We start from the raw sequence: 19,643 nt of genomic DNA on the forward strand, positions 1-19,643 counted from the left end.
GACATAAACCATTTTTTAAAAACAGTTCAGCTTTTTAATGAACATGTTTAAAGGCGTTTAGTCAAAAAGACGAAAGCCCACGTCACCATCAGACTCCTCGGATTCTTCTTTCTTTGCTTCCACGTTCTTCTCCGCAGCGGCAGCAGTGGTGGACCGGGCAGGACCTTGGCTGGTGCAGCGCGAACCGCTGGGGCAGGTCCACCAGCCCCTCCGTTGAGATGAGGCTCCCCATGCTGACACTGGCCGGGGCCTTTCCAAAGAAGGCTGGCCAGAAAGGTTCAACATTTAATGAGGTCATTGATCTTCTCCTCCGTGACCGCCACCTCATCGTCGTGCAGCATGAGGGCCGAGGAGATGCAGGCGAGCTCCGAGGTGGGGGCCACGGTGCGGGCAAGTGCCCTGCGGGAGCTGCCAAAAGTCGGTGCTAGCCGCCGTTTGAACACCTCATCCTAACGTGGCCTAGCTTCATCGGAAGGACCGAGCATCTTAGCGGCAGCTGACGAAAGGGCGATATAAACCATTTTTTAAAAAAGTTGTGGGGACGGGAGGGAATGCAGTTCAGGAAAGCCCAGGCGCAAACGCACCGGGGAGCACTGGCGCCAGCAGCGACTCCCGGAAGACACCCAGAACACCTCTCAAAATGACAGCTCCCGCCTTTCCGGGGCCTTTCCCTATAGGTGGTTCCAGTCACGTGGCGGCCTGGTCCCGCCCAGAGCTCCCAGAGGCCCGCGCGCGGCGCCGGCAGTTCGGCTGCTTACTTCTGGCTGTTCGGGCGCGGCCATGGAGGGCGAGCCGCCTCCGGTGGAGGAACGGCGGCGGCTGCAGCAGGAGCTTAGCGAGTTCGTGGAGAGCTGCTGCCGGACGCTGGAGGAGGTGACGGCGTCCCTGGGCTGGAGCCTGGATCGTCTGGACCCCGGGGAGGAGGCGGCAGAGGTGAGGGGGGGCTTGCGCTCCGGGTCCTTTCGGGGCCCTCAGCCTGCGGTCTTCTGTGGCGGGGGAGAAGTCCGCGTGGGAGCCCCCGCCCGTGTGCAGAGCCGTGGTGGGCGCCCGGGACCCGGCCTGTGCTCCCTTGACGCCTGCGGGCCTCGGGTGGGGCGCGCGGGGGGCCTTCGATACCTCGGCGCCGACCGCTCGTGCGGCGCTCCTTCCGCGGGACTTCGGTTCGAAGAGAAGGTAAAACTGCGGTGGGTGAGGAGGGGTGGCAGGCCTGGGGTTTCTCTAGAAAGTAGGTGAATCGGCCTCAGTGCTGCTGGCAGAGGCATTGCCCGTTTGCTTTGTCATCTGTCACATGGGTACAGCAGTTGCACCAGATTCGGCGTCAAGAGAGCTTGGGAGTTGAGGTCTCCTTTTTCTGCCTTAAAATTCTACACTTCTGACGGGGACAGCATCGATTCTAGGATTATTAGAGGGTATCACTAAGAGATGGTGACTAACAACTCTCTTGAACATGAGAATTGCTTTAAGAAAATGTAGGTAGGTGTATTAGAGTGAACAATCCTGATTTTTTTGGGTTTGTTTTTCTGGGGGGATGGGAGGAAGAGAAGCGCTTCAGTGTGGGATAATCCATGATCTCTAATGCTCTTTCTGGGTTCGTCACGCTGTAATAATTTCTCCCAGGTTTAAATTACGTGCCCGATTCCCTGAAGACACCTAAGGCATGTTTGGCTTATACGCAAACAATTCACATTTATCGTATTAAAGGCATCGTGGAAATTTTAAAATTTGTTTAGAGTGGTGTTTGAAGCTGTGCATTCCATTGAGTGGGGCCTACCGTGCCCTTAACACTGTTCGCTCAGCATCGTAGTAACCTGAAATTTCTTGTATTAACGCTCAAATAGCACTTTGCTTATGCCACTTACTATACCTTAGTTACCTCGTTTAATACATATAAGTACCGTATGAGTACTGTTAGCCCCATTTTATAAATGAGAAAACCCAGAGAGGTGGTAATTTGTCCAAGGACACACTGCTCGTAAATTGCAGTTGGGATTTTGAACCCAGGCAGTCTGGCTCCTGAGAATCTCTTTGTTTAATTGCTATGCTGCCTCTCTAAAATCTCTTTGTAAAATCCCAAGATTATGACAAGTAGCTGTGAGCGTACATCAAAATGTTACAGAACCAACGTCTGATATTCAAGAGAGTGACTAGTTTAAAAGCCCCGGTTCGTGACATCCATCATTCCTGGAATAGGTGCAGTCCACATAGTTAATGAAGCCTTGCTTTTCTGCTAGAGTGTTCTAATACTGAAGTTTAGTGAACAGCCGTCACAGGTTCTAACATAGAGCTTGCCATCTGGTCATAGTTGAGGGGAAATCCAGAGAAATCAGCCTACATTATAATGTGATAAATTCTATGAAGGGTGGAATAGCTGTTTATGATAGGCTGTGGTTAGGACAGTGGAGGTTTCCTGGATAAAGTGAATTCTAAGCTGGTAACAGTGGCTGAATTAGCTAGGTGAAGCACAGAGGAAGCATCAGCGGTAGGGGAAGTCCATAGAAAAGGGTGTGACCAGATCAGGAAACCTAAGGTGGTTAAGGATAGATGGCTAAGCGTAGGCTATAGAGAAGAAGGGGAATGATGGTGCGAAGGATCCAGACCTTAAAGGTCCTGTGTCAGCCATGTTAAAGAATCTGGATTTTTTTTTGTTGTTTAAATGAGGGCAGTGGGGAAGCACGGAAGTATTTTAAGCCAGGCTATCATATTTGCCTTTTAATAAACTAATAATTGATTACATTTGAACACTTGCTATGTACCAGGCCCTGTTTGAATTGCTTTATGTGTATATACTCATGTATAATTTATTTAATCCTCACAATAGCTCTGTGAGAGAAGTCCTATTATACCCATTTCATAGATGAGGAAACTGAGGCAAAGAAAGGTAAAATACCTTGACCAAGTTCATATAGTAAGTGGCGGACCTGGGATTCAGAGTAGCCACAGAGTGGAGAATGGGAAGGACAACAGGTCTGGAAGCAGAGCAGTTAGGCAATGGCTGTTGTAATCCAGAACGATGCTGATGTCCCCAAGTGGGGAAGTAACAGTGAGGATGGGTTATGTGGAGGGATTTCAGAGTTACTTAGGAGTAAAAAGACCTGGGTAAATTATTAGATGTCAATGACAAGGAAGAAGAGGTGATTTTCTGTGTGAGGAAATGGGACCTTTTATTGAAACGGGGAGACATAAGAGGAACATGTTTGGGGTCAGGAGACCATGAATATAATGAATTTATTTTTGTTATATTGAATTGTTAATGTTTTTAGTATAAGGTACTCAAAAGAGAACAAGGTCTAAAGATCTAGATTTTGGGAACCATTACTCCATAGTGAAAATTAAAGCCATGAGATTTTCCAGCAGGTGTATATCAAATGGCAAAAGGTCACTGGTTTGACTTATGTGAAGCATCAACATGTAAAGGGGTAGAGGTAGAACAAGGAAGACATCTTGAGAGAAGACCGAGTAGAAGAACTAGAGAGGTAGAACATGAAGACTGTATCCGGATGACAGAAATGGGCAATTGGATTGTGACCTTAGAAGAGTTCAAATGTTTTAAAGAGTCTGACATGTGCTTTGACACATCTTCTCTACTGACTGGTAGTTTGTAAACAAATCTTTTAAAGTGTTGGGCTTTGAAGAGGTGGAGAGGGGACTATAAAGGAGAGAGAGATTGAGGGAGGTTTTTTGTTTTTGTTTTGTTTTTTTAATTTGCACGTACATCACACAGGGGGTTGGGAAAGAGGCTTCCAGAAGAGGAGATAAATGGATAGTACTACTTAATCAAGTAGTAAACATTTAATGGTATAATCATTTGAATATTATGTTCCCGTGGGGTGCCTCGGTGGCTCCGTTGGTTAAGTGTCCGACTCTTGGTTTCGCTTCAGCTCAGGATCTCATGGGTCGTGGGGTCCAGCCCCACCTGGGTTCAGTGCTCAGCAGGGAGTTCGCTTGAGATTCTCTCCCTCTGCCCTGCACATGTGCTGTCTTTCTCTCTCTCTCAAATAAATAAATCTTTAAAAAAGAAATGTTTCTTTTTTCTTTGCTTCTCTTTCTTTTTTATAGGATGAAGTTGTGATATGTCCCTATGATTCCAATCATCACATGCCTAAATCATCTTTAGCAAAGCACATGGTGTCTTGTAGATTGAGGAAACTGGGCTATACCAAAGAAGAAGAGGTACCATATATTTATTATGTATATGTCATGTAATTCATGCATGAATAAATTCAGAATATTTGGAAGTATAGTGTAAAGTTTTCTGACATAAAATACTAGTCATTTGTGAGGTAGAATGGTATTTGCCTAATTGCGCAAATTTTTGTAGGAAATATGTAAGTGATAGTAATCTCTTGTTGGTTCATGTCAAATCTTAAAATAGTCAATTATTGGTTACTCACAAATACTAACTTTTTTGTTTTTACTGTTTAGGATCAAATGTATAATTCTGATTTTTTCTATGAGAATGTGAAGATACCTTCAATTACTTTGAGTAAGTATTAATTTAATAGATTATAATTTAAAAACAGTATAGGCATTGATATTTCATTTTTGAATTATCAAAAGAATGGACTTTATAAGTGTGCTTGTGATTAAGGAAGACATTTCATACCTTAAGAGAATGTAGGATTAATTAATGTACAGTGAAACTAGTTTGCTTAATCTGGAATTTAGAGACCAGGCTTATATTAATAGGCAGTGAAAACCCTCCAAAGCTTTGTACAGTAAAACAGATACCTTCTTTCTTGAATATAACAAAAATCTGGCCACACAACACAGTTTGCAAACTGAGGATGGAAATGTGTTCCAAGTGTTCACAGCATATGTGGAGGTTAAAATTCCAGGCTCTGGAATCAGTGCCCTGTTTCAACTCCTGGTTTTTCCACTAGTAGATTTGTGACTTTCAGCAAGTAATTACACCTTTTTGTTGCTTAAATTTCTTCATAAAATGGGGAATGATGATAATAGCACCTTTGTGAGGATTAAATGATATAGTATATGTAAAATGCTTAGAATAGTCCCTGATACTTTAAGCTGGATTCAAAACATGGTAGCTGTTATTAGTTGCTAAAATCTGCAGCAGCTACTGCAACATGCCTGATGATAATGTTTTCTAAACTACCTGAAATCTAGTTACTTATTGGATTCTAGCTAGATCTGAAAGAATTCTGCATTCAGTTTACCTAGACAGCAATGTAGGTTTTTTCCACTTTTCAGATTCTGGAGGTTTGTCAGTGTGCCCAGAGAGCTGGGATTGGAAACAAGTTAATAATTTGATTTGTGGACACTGATGATTCATGTTGTGTTTATGGGTGCTTTTTTTTGACAGATAAGGACTCACAATTCCAGATAATTAAACAGGCTAGAACTGCAGTTGGAAAAGATGGTGATTGTTATAGTCAAAGTAAGTGGCATCATAGTTTGAGCTAATTAATGATTTAAACTATTTTTGTCCCATAAGCATTTGTTACTAATTTTTAAGAAAAATCTTGTGGAAACAGTTGCATGGGAAAAGTTACATTTTATATTTAACATTAGACCGATGTGTTTGGTGTCAGCTTCATTTGGTAGATATTTTCTGCTCAAATACAGCAGAGATTCTTTCTTCATAGCTCTTTTATGTATTCATTTTTCTTTCATAAAGCACTGACATAGGCTGGACAACTATTTTCCCTTCCATATTAGGTGAAGAAATAGAGGCACACAAAAATGGATTAACACTTCTTTGCTAGATAATAGCAAGGTTTGGTAATAGCCACGCTGGATTGAGAACCAAGTTTTGGATTTGGTCATACTCTGAACTGAGTTATTCTGTTTTCTGATAGAAACTACATTTAAGTGGAATTTATGGACTAGGAATCACTGATGAAATATATTCATTATTTATTATCTCTGTTATAATTAAGTCGAAGAATACCACAAACTTCAAATTTGTACCTACTCACTGCTTGCTATTATTAGTCCTGTTCTTTGTTCTGGTTTGTGTAAGCCTCCTCTACAGAAAGAAACTAGTTGCTTGGCCTGGTACAAATGACAGTTTTTCTGAGGGGTTTTGTTTCCTTGTCTGTAGTATAAAACTGTCTTGTTGTGTTTGGGATGTCGGAGATAATTAATGCTAACCTAGCCCGGGCTCTAATAATTGGCTACTTATGTCTAAGCAATTTAATTTCTAAGCACGTTAATGGATAGAAGGCAATATAAAGATAATGAAATTGGTGAGAATTTTATATATATAATTTAGAGAATGTTCTCAAGTTTTTTTTTTTATTTATATGACTAAGTAATAAGGTAGATTTGGACCTTGAGTTTAGTTCTTTACAAAAGCAAAGAATTACTTTGAATAGTTCTTTCAGTAGAAAGTTAAGAGGAACTTTTGTTTTGTTTTGGCACTCTCTTAAATTAAGATTTGCCTTGAGAATTTTATGATCTGTGCCCCTCTTTTTAAAACATTTTTTCATCTTGTATAGAGTTCTGCAGTTTCTCAATGGACCTTATTTTTGTGGCCCACTTTTGTCTAGACATTTTAAGATCTTACAGCCCAGAACAAGAATCTCTTTTAATATCTTACTGATTTATTTACTTTGAAGGAAGAATGACTAACATGAGCAATTTACATGTTCCCATTTAATTAATATTTTGTTTGTCATGTACTAAATTATAAGTTTTTTGATGAGTTATATTTATGTTTCCATTTCATCATTCATACCAGGTCTCCACTCAGTGTATAGAAGTCTCAATTCATTAATCTTTGTGAAAGCTTGAAACAACCATTAGATCTACTTACTTATTTTCAGATATAATTACCTTGGTTAATTTTATAACCAAGATGCTAATTTTAATCATAAACAGTCATTTTATATTTAGCGGTTTATCTTTTTCCTTCAGTATTATTTGCTGTACTTCAGTTTCATGACATATATTTGAATCATGGCCATGATTTGAAGACCAGTGCATTATACTAAAGAACCCTCAAGAGACCCAAGTAGAATGGTTCTAGGCCTAATCTGTTCCTACCACTTGTGAGACTTGGGCAAGTCATTTTTACCTCTATGGGCCTTAATTTCTTTTTCTGTGTTGTTTGGAAATTGACTCTCTATGAATTCTCTGTAAAATTCTGAATTTGTAGCTTTGAACCGGTACTTTTTATGAATATTTAATATTATAGGTCATATGTTTAAGATGCTCTGTTGTGGCAAAAGTGACTAAAAAGAAAGGATTAGAGTTACTAAAAAGCTAGATTAGAGTTTCAGTTTGGGTGATGAAAAAGTTCTGGAGATGGAAAGAGGTGATGGTTGCAAAACACTGTAAGGTACTTAATGCCACTGAGCTGTACACTTAAAAATGGTTAAATGGTACATTTTATGTAATGTATATTTTACCGCAGTTTTAAAAAAGCTACTACAAAGAAAGTAGAGGATCACAGAATTTAATATGATTACAGCACATTCAGATATACTTTTAAATCATATAGAAGCTTATGTTTGAAAATTTACTTTTTATGGTAATGTCAGCTTATTTGTGTTTATCCTTTTTTTTTTGTCAGAAATATCTATGTTTTCAATGATTTGAATGCAGTTTGTTGTTTAACTTTTCCTGTACTTTTTCTTTTTCAGTAATTGGGGTGAGTATAAAGAGGAATTAGGAACCTGAATATACTCCTTATTTAAAGATATGCAGTATCCTTTTTGCAAATGATATCCTTTTAAAAGTATCACTCAGATTTCTAAACTTCATCTTAACCACTGTCACAATATTATAGTCTTTGGAATTTTAGTTGAATTTCAAGGAATTTAAGTATCAATCTTCACCATACAGAAATTTAAGATGAATAAAGACAACTCCAGAATATTTTAAGGAGGAAATTATATTTTTTTGTCTAAAAGTAACAGGCAGAGGTTTATGTGGAGCTTGTTTATGATGTATCAGTGTTTTCTAATCTTTATATTTTTCTCCCAGCTTTTTATAGCCTATATTCAAAGGAATTAGGCTTGTCAAAGCTAACTCATTTTTATAGTACAAAGTTAAATGTTTTAATACCTGCCTGCCTAAAAAGGCTTTTCCTACTGTCTACTAGAATTAGAGTAAAATTGATTGACTTGAAAGGAAGCCTTCTCCACTAATTCAGAACCCTTTGACTAATACAGATGACCATGTATTGTTATCCATGGCTATTCACAAACTCATATTCAATGTGGCACTCCTCTTAATTTGTAGACAAATGTAAAGTCATCTCTTTTTTTGTGTTGTAGTGCTTAGTTCATAGTTTACTCTTATTTTAATTTTTCTTTTGCCTCTTTACCTAGGAAGTCAATGAGGTTAGATTTATCAAATAAAAGTATCTGGGAAGAGCTACTGATCTTATCTTGTTCTGTGAACCAGAGTTATTACTTTAGGGTAACCTAGGAAACATTAGTAGTTCCTGTTCATTGTTTGCATCAGTGAATAATGAAGGCTAGAAAGAATTGTTTTAAAACAATTGCTTTATTTACAGTTACAGTAATTTTTTTATTTCTTTGAGAAAATTTGAATCTCAAAACAAAAATTTTCTTCAGTGTTTAATAAACATCATATCAAGGTATTGTATTTACTTTCTTTCATTAATGAGCAGATTTTAGAAAGTTCTGTGACTTTTGGGGGGGCACTCCTATTAACTTCTTTAAAATTAATTTGGTTATGCCAAAATGCTTCTTCAGAAAATTAAAAATTTAGTCTCAGTTTAATCTATCTCTGGTCTGGGAAAGTTTGGGGTTTCTGCTATTTAAGTAATTGTGTTTTGGTCCCTAGCTCTGAGTCATTGTACAAGTGGGATATATTTTGAATAATGAACACCTAACTTGATGTCTCATATAAAAAAGACATTTTTTACACATTTTTCATATTTCCCTAATTTATTTTCAGAGGGACTACAATGTGTATTACCTATTGAAAGCATTTTCCCCCCAGCTTTTATGGGGAAAAGCATATAAACAGAAAGAAAATTAATAATCTGCTTCTATAATATTGGTAGCCTTTTAAAAATTGTTGCCCAGAATGTTTTCTTATGAGCAAATTGTCTCATGGTTATTACTGCCTGCCTTCATGGGATCTGTCCTAACGTTGGAGAAAATAGTAAACATCCACAATACATCCTTTCTGTGGATATAGCATTGAGGATAAAGTCACTGTTTACCATTTATCACATAGATGGATATTTTGTATATTAAGGGATTACTATGAAAACACTTGTGTTAATGTTGCATTATTACAGCACATGTTTAAAGATAAGGAGATTTTAAGTCCACAGTGCTTCATGTATTTTTTATTCTTGTGGTTTTATTTTTACTTTAGGGATTTATTCTTCATTACCTGTTGAAGTTCCTCTGAATCACAAACGGTGTGTTTGTGATTTAACCCAAGCTGATCGTCTCGCCCTCTATGATTTTGTAATGGAAGAGACGAAGAAAAAGCGCTCTGATTCACAGATTATTGAAAATGACAGTGATCTCTTTGTAGACTTGGCTGCCAAAGTCAATCAAGGTTTGAGACGAATATCATAGTTTTATATTTCTTAATTGTCATTTCATTCTTTGTGTGTTACTAAGATTTAGTTGTCAGACCACTTTGAATTGGAATAGGATGGTTTTGCATTATCTGATATTCACATACATGTTAAGATATTTACTCCATGCATGAAATTTTGCTCTCTGACTTTTACATTAAGCATACCTTCCTTCTGTAAGATTGTTATAGCTCTGCTGGTCCTTTAATCTTTGAACTTTAACAATCTTAGTTAGGTTCAACTAATGGCTAGAGAAAAGGAATGATATAAAACGGCCTATTTCTATAATATCGAATTTTTAGGATGTTTTTAGATGCATGGAAACATGTTGAAATATGGGATGATTGTGGTCTTTCTTCCTGCTAATTCATAAGAATTTAAAAGCTTCCAAGGATATGATAACTTAATTTTATTCTTTTATTAGATAATAGTCAAAAAAGTCCAAAAACTTACCTTGAAATCCTGGCAGAAGTGAGAGATTATAAAAGAAGACGCCAGTCCTATAGAGCTAAGAATGTTCATATAACCAAGAAATCATATACTGAGGTAAGTTTTATATAATCTTTTAGAGCTTTGTTGAGAACAGAAATTTCCCTTAGATAGTTTTCTAAATCTGCTGTATGGATTTCCACAGTCCCTTAGAGGTTATCTAAAAGAAAGTATCTTCAAGGCGGCCACACCTGATTTGTATTTGCTCCATTCCTTTCAGGTCCACTGGGCCAGGCAAAGGCTTTTCAGGGGACAAAAATCTTATGTAAAGAGGCTGTACAATCTTAAAAAAATACCTGCTTTTGAGAAAGTAGCATTATGTCATGATAAAAGCATAGATTTTGGCCTTAGACCTGTGTTAGAGTTTTGAAACTGCTGTTTATCATTGGCTGTTTGACTTGAACAACTTCTTTGAGCATTTTAAGTATCAACATTTTTCATTTTATACATTTTATGTAGACTTGGTAGGGTTGTTGTAAGAATTGACTGAGAATGCATGTGGACACAGAAATTGGTCAACAAATAGCCTTTGTCTTTTCCTTACAGAAGTTTTAGCATGCTTTTATGTACTCTGTTAAATATTTGGGCTTAAAAAATATCTGGCATAAATTATTTATACATTAATCTCTTGATCTATATCTAGACTTATTTTCAGACTTCCTTTAGTGGATAGAGCTGATGAATTTTTTGGTACATGAATTACCTTGCCCAGACTCTACAAGTAATTTCCTCATTGAATCTCTAAATTCTTACCACATTATTTTTTTACTTCTCTCTATGATTTCTAAGACTGTCCATAATCTGGCTTCATTTTATCAGATATTTTCTTTTGGTTTAGTCAAGTATCTCTCTTAAACTATATCTGATTACACACATTTACTGTTGTCTTTGTATCCAAATGACACGTTGTTTGCTCACCTGAAGATGCTCTTTGTCATTTCTCTTTTAAATCTTGATAAGTTTAAGGCCCACTGTCTCCATGAGGGGCTAGTTGACCCAGCCATTCGCTGGTTGATTGCTTTTATGCTCTCTCTACCACATAGCTTAGTACTTAAATCTTATGCTGTTCTTTTTACAATTAAAGTATATGTTCTAGACTTAACTCTTCCAGTAGAGGATGGGGACCATGTCATAACTACCTAAGTATTCTTACAGTCCCTCAAATACTTGATGGTTCATCAGTTGTTTCTTCTCTAGTTTCATTACCTTGTAAGCAAGTGTAAGTGTTGCTGCTAGTGTTCTTCACAATTTTATGGTTAAGTTTTTATTATGGAAATATTCAAACATGTACTAAAGTGAATGGAATAGTCTAATGAACCCTTTTGTCCCTGTCACTCAGCCTCAACAATTATCAACATATGGCTTTGTCATTTTATTTATATTTGCACTACCTCCTACTTTCTCCTTCCTCCACACTGATAATTTTGGAAGCAGCTGAGAAATACCTTTCATCTGTAAAAACTCCAGTGTTAACAAATCTTTCAGTGATTTATCATATTTCTGGTCATGGCTTTTTCAACATCTTATCTCTTTCTAGCTTCATTCATATCCTCTATAATTTTTGTTTGCTTTGGACTGTAGAACCTAAACTTTGTCAAATTTTAGAAAAACATTTATTACCTTCTATACTTACTATGCATAACACTGCTGTTGGGTAGGTAAAGATAAATGGCACACAGCCCCCACCCACGAGGAGCTTAGTATAGTTTAACAAGGGAAACATCTTTCAAAATACAGATTGCATTAAGTGCTAAAATAAAGTGAGATCAAAATATGTGGGAGAAAGCGATTCTTTTTAAAAGATAAGATTGGTATAGGCTTTATAGAGAAGATAGCATTTGAAGGAAAGGGAGAAGCAGGAACGGTAAAGAATGTCTGTTTGCAGGCTCCTTCCGGTGTGGTGACCCTGCAACTGTGCAGTAACATTCGGGCCTCGTGGCGCTCATGTAGAGCTACTGCTAGTCTGGAGTCGTTTTGGGCCACTCTGGAAGTGCTAGAGCTGAGGGTGGGAATTTCGGTGTGTGTGTGACTCATGTCACTGTCTTAGATTTTCACAAGAGAATATGGTAGAGAAGGGGAAGTGGTGGATAAGGGTATTCCAGGTCGAAGGGCTAGTGTTCCTAAAAATATATAAAAGTGCCCTTTTTCAGAGACCCGTCAGTAATGCAGGGTGCCTAGAGCTTAGGGTTTTTGAACTATCCAGTAAGAGATAAGGCTGCTTTCAATGACGTGATGTAGTAAAATCATGAAAGGCTTCAAAGGCTCTATTAAGGATTTTGGACATTTTTCCATTTTACTTTGGGAGCCATTGAAAGTTTCCTTAAAGCCGTTGAAAGTTTCCTTTCTCTTGAGGGAGAAACTCCAAAAAAAAAAAAAAAAGTGGGGAGAAACTCAGCCCTGAACTATATAGTGTGTGTCTTTGAGATTGCCCCTTGTCCCCCATACCTACTGTCTATCTGTCTATCATCTATCTAGCTCTCTGAGAGAGATCACAAGCGGGGGGGTGGGGGTGGGCAGAGGGAGAAGCAGACTCGCCACCGAGCAGGGAGCCCGATGTGGGACGCGATCCCAGGACCCTGGGATCATGACCTGAGCTGAAGGCAGATGCTCAACTGACTGAGCCACCCAGGTGCCCTTTTTTTTTTTTTTTTAAATTTAAATTCAGTTATCCCCTGTACCTTCTTAAAACATTTCCTAATTAGGCATGAGGGAAGTGTAAGCTATTTTAGTTTCATCTGTGCCTCCCAGTTGAACAGCCCTATGCTCGACTGCATGGATAAATTGGAAAGAAAAAACTTGCAAGTGGCTCTGAGAGGTAAGGGATATTTATATAGTCTCTTAGGAAAGTATCTGTGAAGTGACTAGAATGTTTCATATTTTGTCATCCTGACTTAATTATAAAATTTAAAAAAAATTTTATTTGTAAATAATCTCAAATATACAAATAAGTTGCAAAACTAAAAATAGTACAAAGAACTCCTGAAAATCCTTTACCCAGATCACCTTTTGTTAACATTTTGTCCCATTTGCTTGTCATTTGTGCTCTCTATCTGTACATTTTTCTCTTTTGATCTCTAACTTTATTTTTTTTCTAAACTATTTGAGAGTAAGTTACATACCCGATGATTTTTTGTCGCTAAATACTTAGTATATACTTCCTAAGAATAGGGATAGTTTTCCTGACATAATCACAATATAGGGATCGACTAGCAAGTTTATCAATAATTATTGTACTTTTATCTACCATTCATGTTCCAGTTTGACCATTGACTTTATGTTCTCCAAACTGCTCATGTCCCACAGTCCACTCTGTGATCCAAATATTTGGATGATTGTTAACAGTGGTTTTTCTAGCTTTATATAATTTTTTGAAAAATCTTATCTGAAATTGGATGCTTATCTCTCCTGAGGTGATTCGGGATGTCATAAATGTGCACATGGAAGAACTCAGTAGTCATTGGCAAGAAGAGCAGGAAAGAGCAGAGGAGGATGCCGAAAAGTATGTCATGGTGTTTACCGGTGAAAATATTCTCTTTTTAATCTGTTACATTATTATTATTTAACTAAATTTTAGCGTTTCCAAGACCATTAATAATAGCACACCATAATTCATTAAAAGGCTTAAATTGTTCCATGTTGTCATTGCTCAAGATTATTATACCAGAGTTTTTCTGTTGACATTGCTCTTTGACAATTTTGGAGAGACAAATACGTTAGTGAAATAGTAAAGAGGTAAAACATATAAGAGCTATATTTCTTTGTCCTCTCATATAGAATATAAGTTTATACCTATTTATATCGACTCTGTCATTGTTCTGATATAGAATATTCAACTTTAAGCTAGTTTGTGTGTTTGGTGGAGACTCGTGGTTAAAACTAACTCTTCTGTGTTTCAGGAATGAAGAAAGGCGATCAGTTTCAGTAGATTCACGGCAGTCTGGTGGAAGTTATTTGGATGCTGAGTATTCACGACATAGAAAGGATCGGAGTAGGAGCCCACATAAACGAAAAAGAAATAAAGATAAGGATAAAAACTGGGACTCGAGAAGAAGGAAAGACAGGTAAGTCACACTGCATCATCTGATGTTGAATTGTTTACTCTTGGAAAGTAAATAGATCTTCTGTTGTAGACAACGTTGAGAAAATGGATTGTAAGAGTAAATTACAGCAAGGAGAGTAAGTTTTTGATGAGAATTCTTATCATTTGGTTTCAGTTCAAGTAACCATAGCTCTGGTGGCATAGTTCTCTATATGCCTGAATTGATATGGGTTTCCCTCTTTTACTCCTTGTTTCCTAGCCAGGAAATAAGGAAGTAATGTCTAGGTAGGAAGTTAACTCTGTTAACGAGGTGTTTGCCTACATCTCTTTTTTCTGCTCCTTCCTCCCTCCTTTTTCTTGTCATTTCTTTCTCCTGCTAATTCCTGAGTTAAAGGGTCTGTAGGGTGAGAGAGACATCCAAAGTTTACTGTCAAGTCAGTTTTGCCCTTGTTAACATCGCTGATAGAATTTTGACAGCTGGAGGGGCGCCTGGGTGGCTCAGTCGTTAGGCGTCTGCCTTTGGCTCAGGTCATGATTCTAGGGTCCTGGGATCGAGCCCCCCATCGGGCTCCCTGCTCCATGGGAAGCCTGCTTCTCACTCTCCCACTCTCCCCCTGCTTGTGTTCCTTCTCTTGCTGTGTCTCTCTCTGCCAAATAAATAAAATCTTTAAAGGAAAAAAAGAGAATTTTGACAGCTGGAAAGATATGAACTAATACTAAAATAATAAATTTAAATCAGTTGTGATCTATTCCAGTAGTCCAGCTGCTTATGGGGCATCTGTCTGGATCTCAATGTTAGGTCTCTAACTGAACTATCTGTTTTTCATACCCTCCCTCTTTCCCCAGCATTCCTATTCTGGTTAATGGGATGACCATCTTCTGTCCACCTAAGTCAGAAATCATGGAGTTATTTTAGTTGCTCCTTTTTTATTCCTACCATCTGATTAGTTCCTAATTGCTATCAGTTGTACTTGAAGATACCTTTACATGCACCTCCTCATCTATCCTTACTGCTGTCCACCTGGGAAATGATAGTTTTCCTAATTGTTCTAATCACCTGTAAGCTTGTCCCATATGGAGTCATCTCTACTTTACTGCCTGAGTGAATTTTCACTCTTAAAATTCTTCAGGGGCAAAATCCACATTGTTGAGAATGGCTCCCAAGACTTCCAGGATCAGGGCTCTTGGCTACCCATCCTTATATTTTGCCACTACCCCATGAAATACTGAATTATGCTTTAGCTAGCCTAATTACTTACAGTTCCTCATCTATACTGTGCCACATTTATGCCTTTCTGTGTCAGGTTGTGCTGCCTAATTTTTATTTTTTTAAAGCCTGCTTGGTCTTTAAAGACCCAGCTAAGTCATTTCCATGAAACTTCTTTTCACTCATTGAGGCAGATCTGACCTTTCCAGTTTTGTCAGCACTCTGCCTACCATGTATTTTTTATTGAACTTAAGTTATTACTCTCCCTCCTAGACTGAGCTCCTTGAAGGCAAGTCCATGTCTGATTTAGTAGTATATGCACAGTATTTGTCTAGTAACAGCTTCTCAAATGATATCTTGTCCTTCTCCGGGCCACTGGTGATCAGGAATTAGTAATGCTTTTTGGTTTAATAATTTTGCTCATCTTACTATCATTTAGTTCGTTAGGTTTAAAGCTAGCGATGATTTAGTCCTCTTATAAAAATGAAATATTTGCTTTGTAATCCCTTTTGATTCATGTAATGAATGATATTTTGTAATAATTATACACAAATTAACTTAATTGTCAGAATTATTGTGCTTTTACTTCTTTCTGGTTTGTTAATGTTTCTTCCATTTTAGTAATTTTTGGCATCTCTGATCAATTTTTATTGACTTAAATACGTTAGACAACCTCAAATGTAAACATGAAATAATTTGAGTTTAAATAGTATTAATAGGAAATACTTCTCAAAAGTGCAGGGCTGATCTTTGATATCCACGCCTGAAGTGGAATGAATTGTGTGGAGTTGATAGGAACCAGCATAAGGATATCAGACAATTTCTGAATTCTGTCTGTGACTTTAATATTTTATTTGGAATGAATTCTCCGGTCCTCATGTATATATATTCAAAGTTAATTTTAAAGCAGAACTCTAAAATGCAATTTTAAAAAAAATCTCATTTTGCTTATCCCCTTGTCAATTTTGTCCTTTAGTTTTAATGATTCATTTTCCATATTTACTCTTAAAAAAATTACTATTTGGGGCTTCCGGCTGTCTTAGTTGGTAGAGCATGTGACTCTTGATCTCGGGGTCATGATTTCAAGCTTCACATTGAATGTAGAGCTTAATTAAAAACAAGTACTGAAACAGTTCTGAATGCATGTTTTAACTTGTTCTGAAGTACAGTACTGGTGAATTACTATTTTAAAGTTCTGATATTAAAATGTCCATCATTTGTAATAGTTTTTTTTTCACTTCTATCATTTCAGGGATGGGGAAAGACATCATAGTCATAAAAGGAGAAAGCAAAAAATATAAATGAGGTATTTGTGCATGTATTAATTATACTTATGCCATGATAACCAGTATGACAACATTTTAATTACCATTGCTTTGAGTAGGAGAATGTTTGTATGACTTGTTTAGTGCTCAGATCTTTAATTTTCAGTATTTATGTTTCAAACCATGAGTACACTTTTATGTCCTATAAGTTTGTTTTACTTATATTTTAATAGATGATTGCTTCCTATTACAGATTTTGTTTCATTCTTTGTGATAATTTATGTATCAGAAAATTCTTTAATTAAAGTCAGTACTTAAACTATATAAATAATAAATGAATACATTCTCATTTAAAAAAATTAAACCTTATGGCTAAGGTTAACGTCCCCTTGGAACACAACCTATAATCCCTGTGGCCTCACTAACTCAGTAACTACGACTTATCACTACACTAGTGAAATGTAATAGGGAAAAACAACCTAAATATCTGTCAGAAGGGGAATGGCCTGGTTAAATAAAATATGGTGTAGTCATGTAATAGATTATTATATTGGATTTAAAAGAAATAAACTTTTTATTAACATGGATAGATCTCAGAAACATAATGCTAAGTGAAAATAGCAAACTGCAGAAAGATATATACAAGTTATATTTATGTACAATATAATACTGTACATTTTCTGTGACCATAAATGTATGTAAATATATTTTTAAAGGTTCAGAAGGACCCATACCAAACCCATAACAGTAGTTATTTGGGAGAGGAGGTATAGATGGGAGAGATGAGGAATGAAAACCAGGATTGAGAGGGTGGTCAAAGAAAACTTTTGTTTTATCTACAATGCATTAATTTTTTAAAGGTATTCATCTTTCACTTGTTAATTAAAAATAGATTTTAATTAAAATTAATAAATATACTGTCATTTTCTTTTATGTAAATCATCTTTATTGAGGTACTGTTTATATAAAATAAAATGCACCCATATTAAGTATACATTTCATTTCATTTTGACAAACTTACACCCCAGCCAATGAAGTCATCACCTTGATCAATATAGAGAACATTCCTATCACCCCCAAAAATTCTCATATGCCCCTTTTACCAGTTTCTCTAGGCAACCACAGATCTGGTTTTTGTTGCTGTTGATTAGATGTATCTTTTTTAGAATTCATATAAGTGGAATACTGTAATATGTACCTTCTTCCACTCCACGTATTTTTGAGATTGACCCATGTTTTGTGTGTCAGTTGTCTGTCTCTTCCTTTTCGTTTGTAGTATATTCTGATGTATGATAGGTCCCTCAGGTGAAACTTGGCCATTAAACGTTAATCATTTCCTGTCTCATAGCAATATCTTGAATCTTAGAAGCTTAGGGTAAAGATTCCAAGGTGGGTTCCAAATAGAAATGAAACTAATTATTTCAGTAAGTAACTGACCGTGACAGAAAGGTTGACTGGATTTAGATCAGATTGACTCTTAGGCTTTAGGTATAAAAAACAGCTCTCAGATTTATAAGTTGGAAATCAACCATTCACTTGCTAATATGAAGTCCTATTACTGCTGTTGTACTTAATTTCTAAATATATAAAATTCAGATTTAAAAATCTTAAGGACTTTCGCGTTACCACAATGGTGAACCATGTGTCATTGCTGCTTTTGTAGGTCAAAACCATTTGAACTAATCAACCATTTTATATGTTGTAACTTAATTTATTATTTTGTTTTTCAATGTGATTTCAATGATTTTGCTGAGTGGAAGAAACTAAAGAGTGAGATTGAAAGGCATACTTGGATTTTTAGTAGAAGAGAGAAAGAAGTGCGTTGGTGGGCCTGAGGAAGAATAGGATAGATGGAGAAAGATCATCTAACCAGAGCGCGTGCTTCAGCGGTACACGTGCTGGAGCTAGCAAGGGTACAGAGAAGATGGGCACGGCCCCCGCACAAGGATGAGACCTAAAATGTAACCAGAGTTCTTTATAGATTTTTAAGTATAAGACCAACTACTGCAAACTATTCAATAAAATGTAGATTTCGATGATAAGAGGCTTTGTTTGATCTTTGCACATATTAATTTTCCATGCTTATCTATATGTGTTTCAGACTCCTTCACTGGATTATGAGCTCTTTGAGAGAAGGTTTTATATCTTTAGCTCTGTAACCCCCATGCCTAGCACAATAGTTACCAGTTTATCGTTTTAAATTTTGGCAAAAGCATTTGCAAGCCCCTGTCACTTAACATCTAAGTTTTTGATTCATAAAATACTGATATTAATAAGTACTATAACTGCTATCCGTCTTACCCCTTATCAAGTCCTATCTCAGATGGTACCTTCTTGCCTACATTTATGATGTACTGGCCATAAACAATTTGCTCTGCTGAACTCTTTTAAAAGCACTAAGGATAGTTAACGTTTATTGAGCATTTACTGTGTAGCAGACTGAGCTTTTTTAAAATATATATATAAAGTATACATAACAAGATTTACCAGTTAGCTGTTTTTTTTTTTTTTAAAGATTTTATTTATTCATTTGACAGAGAGAGACACAGCAAGAGAGGGAACACAAGCAGGGGGAGTGGGAGAGGAAGAAGCAGGCCTCCCACCGAGCAGGGAGCCTGATGCGGGGCTCGATCCCAGGACCCTGGGATCACAACCCGAGCCGAAGGCAGACGCTTTACGACTGAGCCACCCAGGCGCCCCCAGTTAGCTGTTTTTGAGTGCATAGTTCAGTGGCATTAATAATCACACTGTTGTACAGCCATCACCACTATACCTTTCCAGAATGTTTTCATCATCCCAAACTGAATCTCTCTCTACCCATTATATAGCAGCTCTTCATTTACCCCTTCCCCCAGCCCTTGGTAACCACCACTCTACTTTCTGTCTCTATGAATTTGACTATTCTAGGGACCGCATATAAGTGCAATCATAGAATATTTGTGTGTGTATGTGTGTGTCTGGCTTATTTTACTTAGTGTTTTCAAGATTCATCCATGTTGTAGCATGTATCAAAAATTCATTTCTTTTAAGGCTGTGTGTATATTCCATATTTGTTTGTCCATTCATCTGTTGGGCATACACAACTTTTGCTATTGTGAATAACACTACTGTGAA

At 37.1% G+C, this 19,643-nt stretch overlaps 1 protein-coding gene, 1 non-coding gene and 1 pseudogene across 2 annotated transcripts; 2 read left to right on the forward strand and 1 right to left on the reverse strand.

Moving 5' to 3' along the window:
- Positions 1 to 57: 57 nt before the first annotated feature.
- Positions 58 to 782, reverse strand: LOC114223883 (large ribosomal subunit protein P1 pseudogene; annotated as a pseudogene).
- On the forward strand, positions 748 to 18,571 carry SNRNP48 (small nuclear ribonucleoprotein U11/U12 subunit 48). Its single transcript, XM_028122920.2, has 9 exons — positions 748 to 933; positions 4,057 to 4,170; positions 4,423 to 4,483; positions 5,321 to 5,395; positions 9,319 to 9,507; positions 9,954 to 10,075; positions 13,429 to 13,517; positions 13,915 to 14,079; positions 16,517 to 18,571. Exons 1-9 carry the CDS (start codon positions 781 to 783, stop codon positions 16,563 to 16,565), a joined length of 1,017 nt encoding a protein of 338 aa, XP_027978721.1. The 5' UTR covers positions 748 to 780; the 3' UTR covers positions 16,566 to 18,571.
- Positions 18,408 to 18,516, forward strand: LOC114223925 (U6 spliceosomal RNA). The gene has a single exon (XR_003612268.1). It is a non-coding gene; the product is annotated as a U6 spliceosomal RNA (small nuclear RNA).
- Positions 18,572 to 19,643: the final 1,072 nt, after the last annotated feature.

Source organism: Eumetopias jubatus, unplaced genomic scaffold (genome assembly GCF_037043125.1).
Source record: "Eumetopias jubatus isolate StellerSeaLion01/CBP00866 unplaced genomic scaffold, mEumJub1_p1.0 scaffold_6, whole genome shotgun sequence".
NCBI lineage: Eukaryota > Metazoa > Chordata > Mammalia > Carnivora > Otariidae > Eumetopias > Eumetopias jubatus.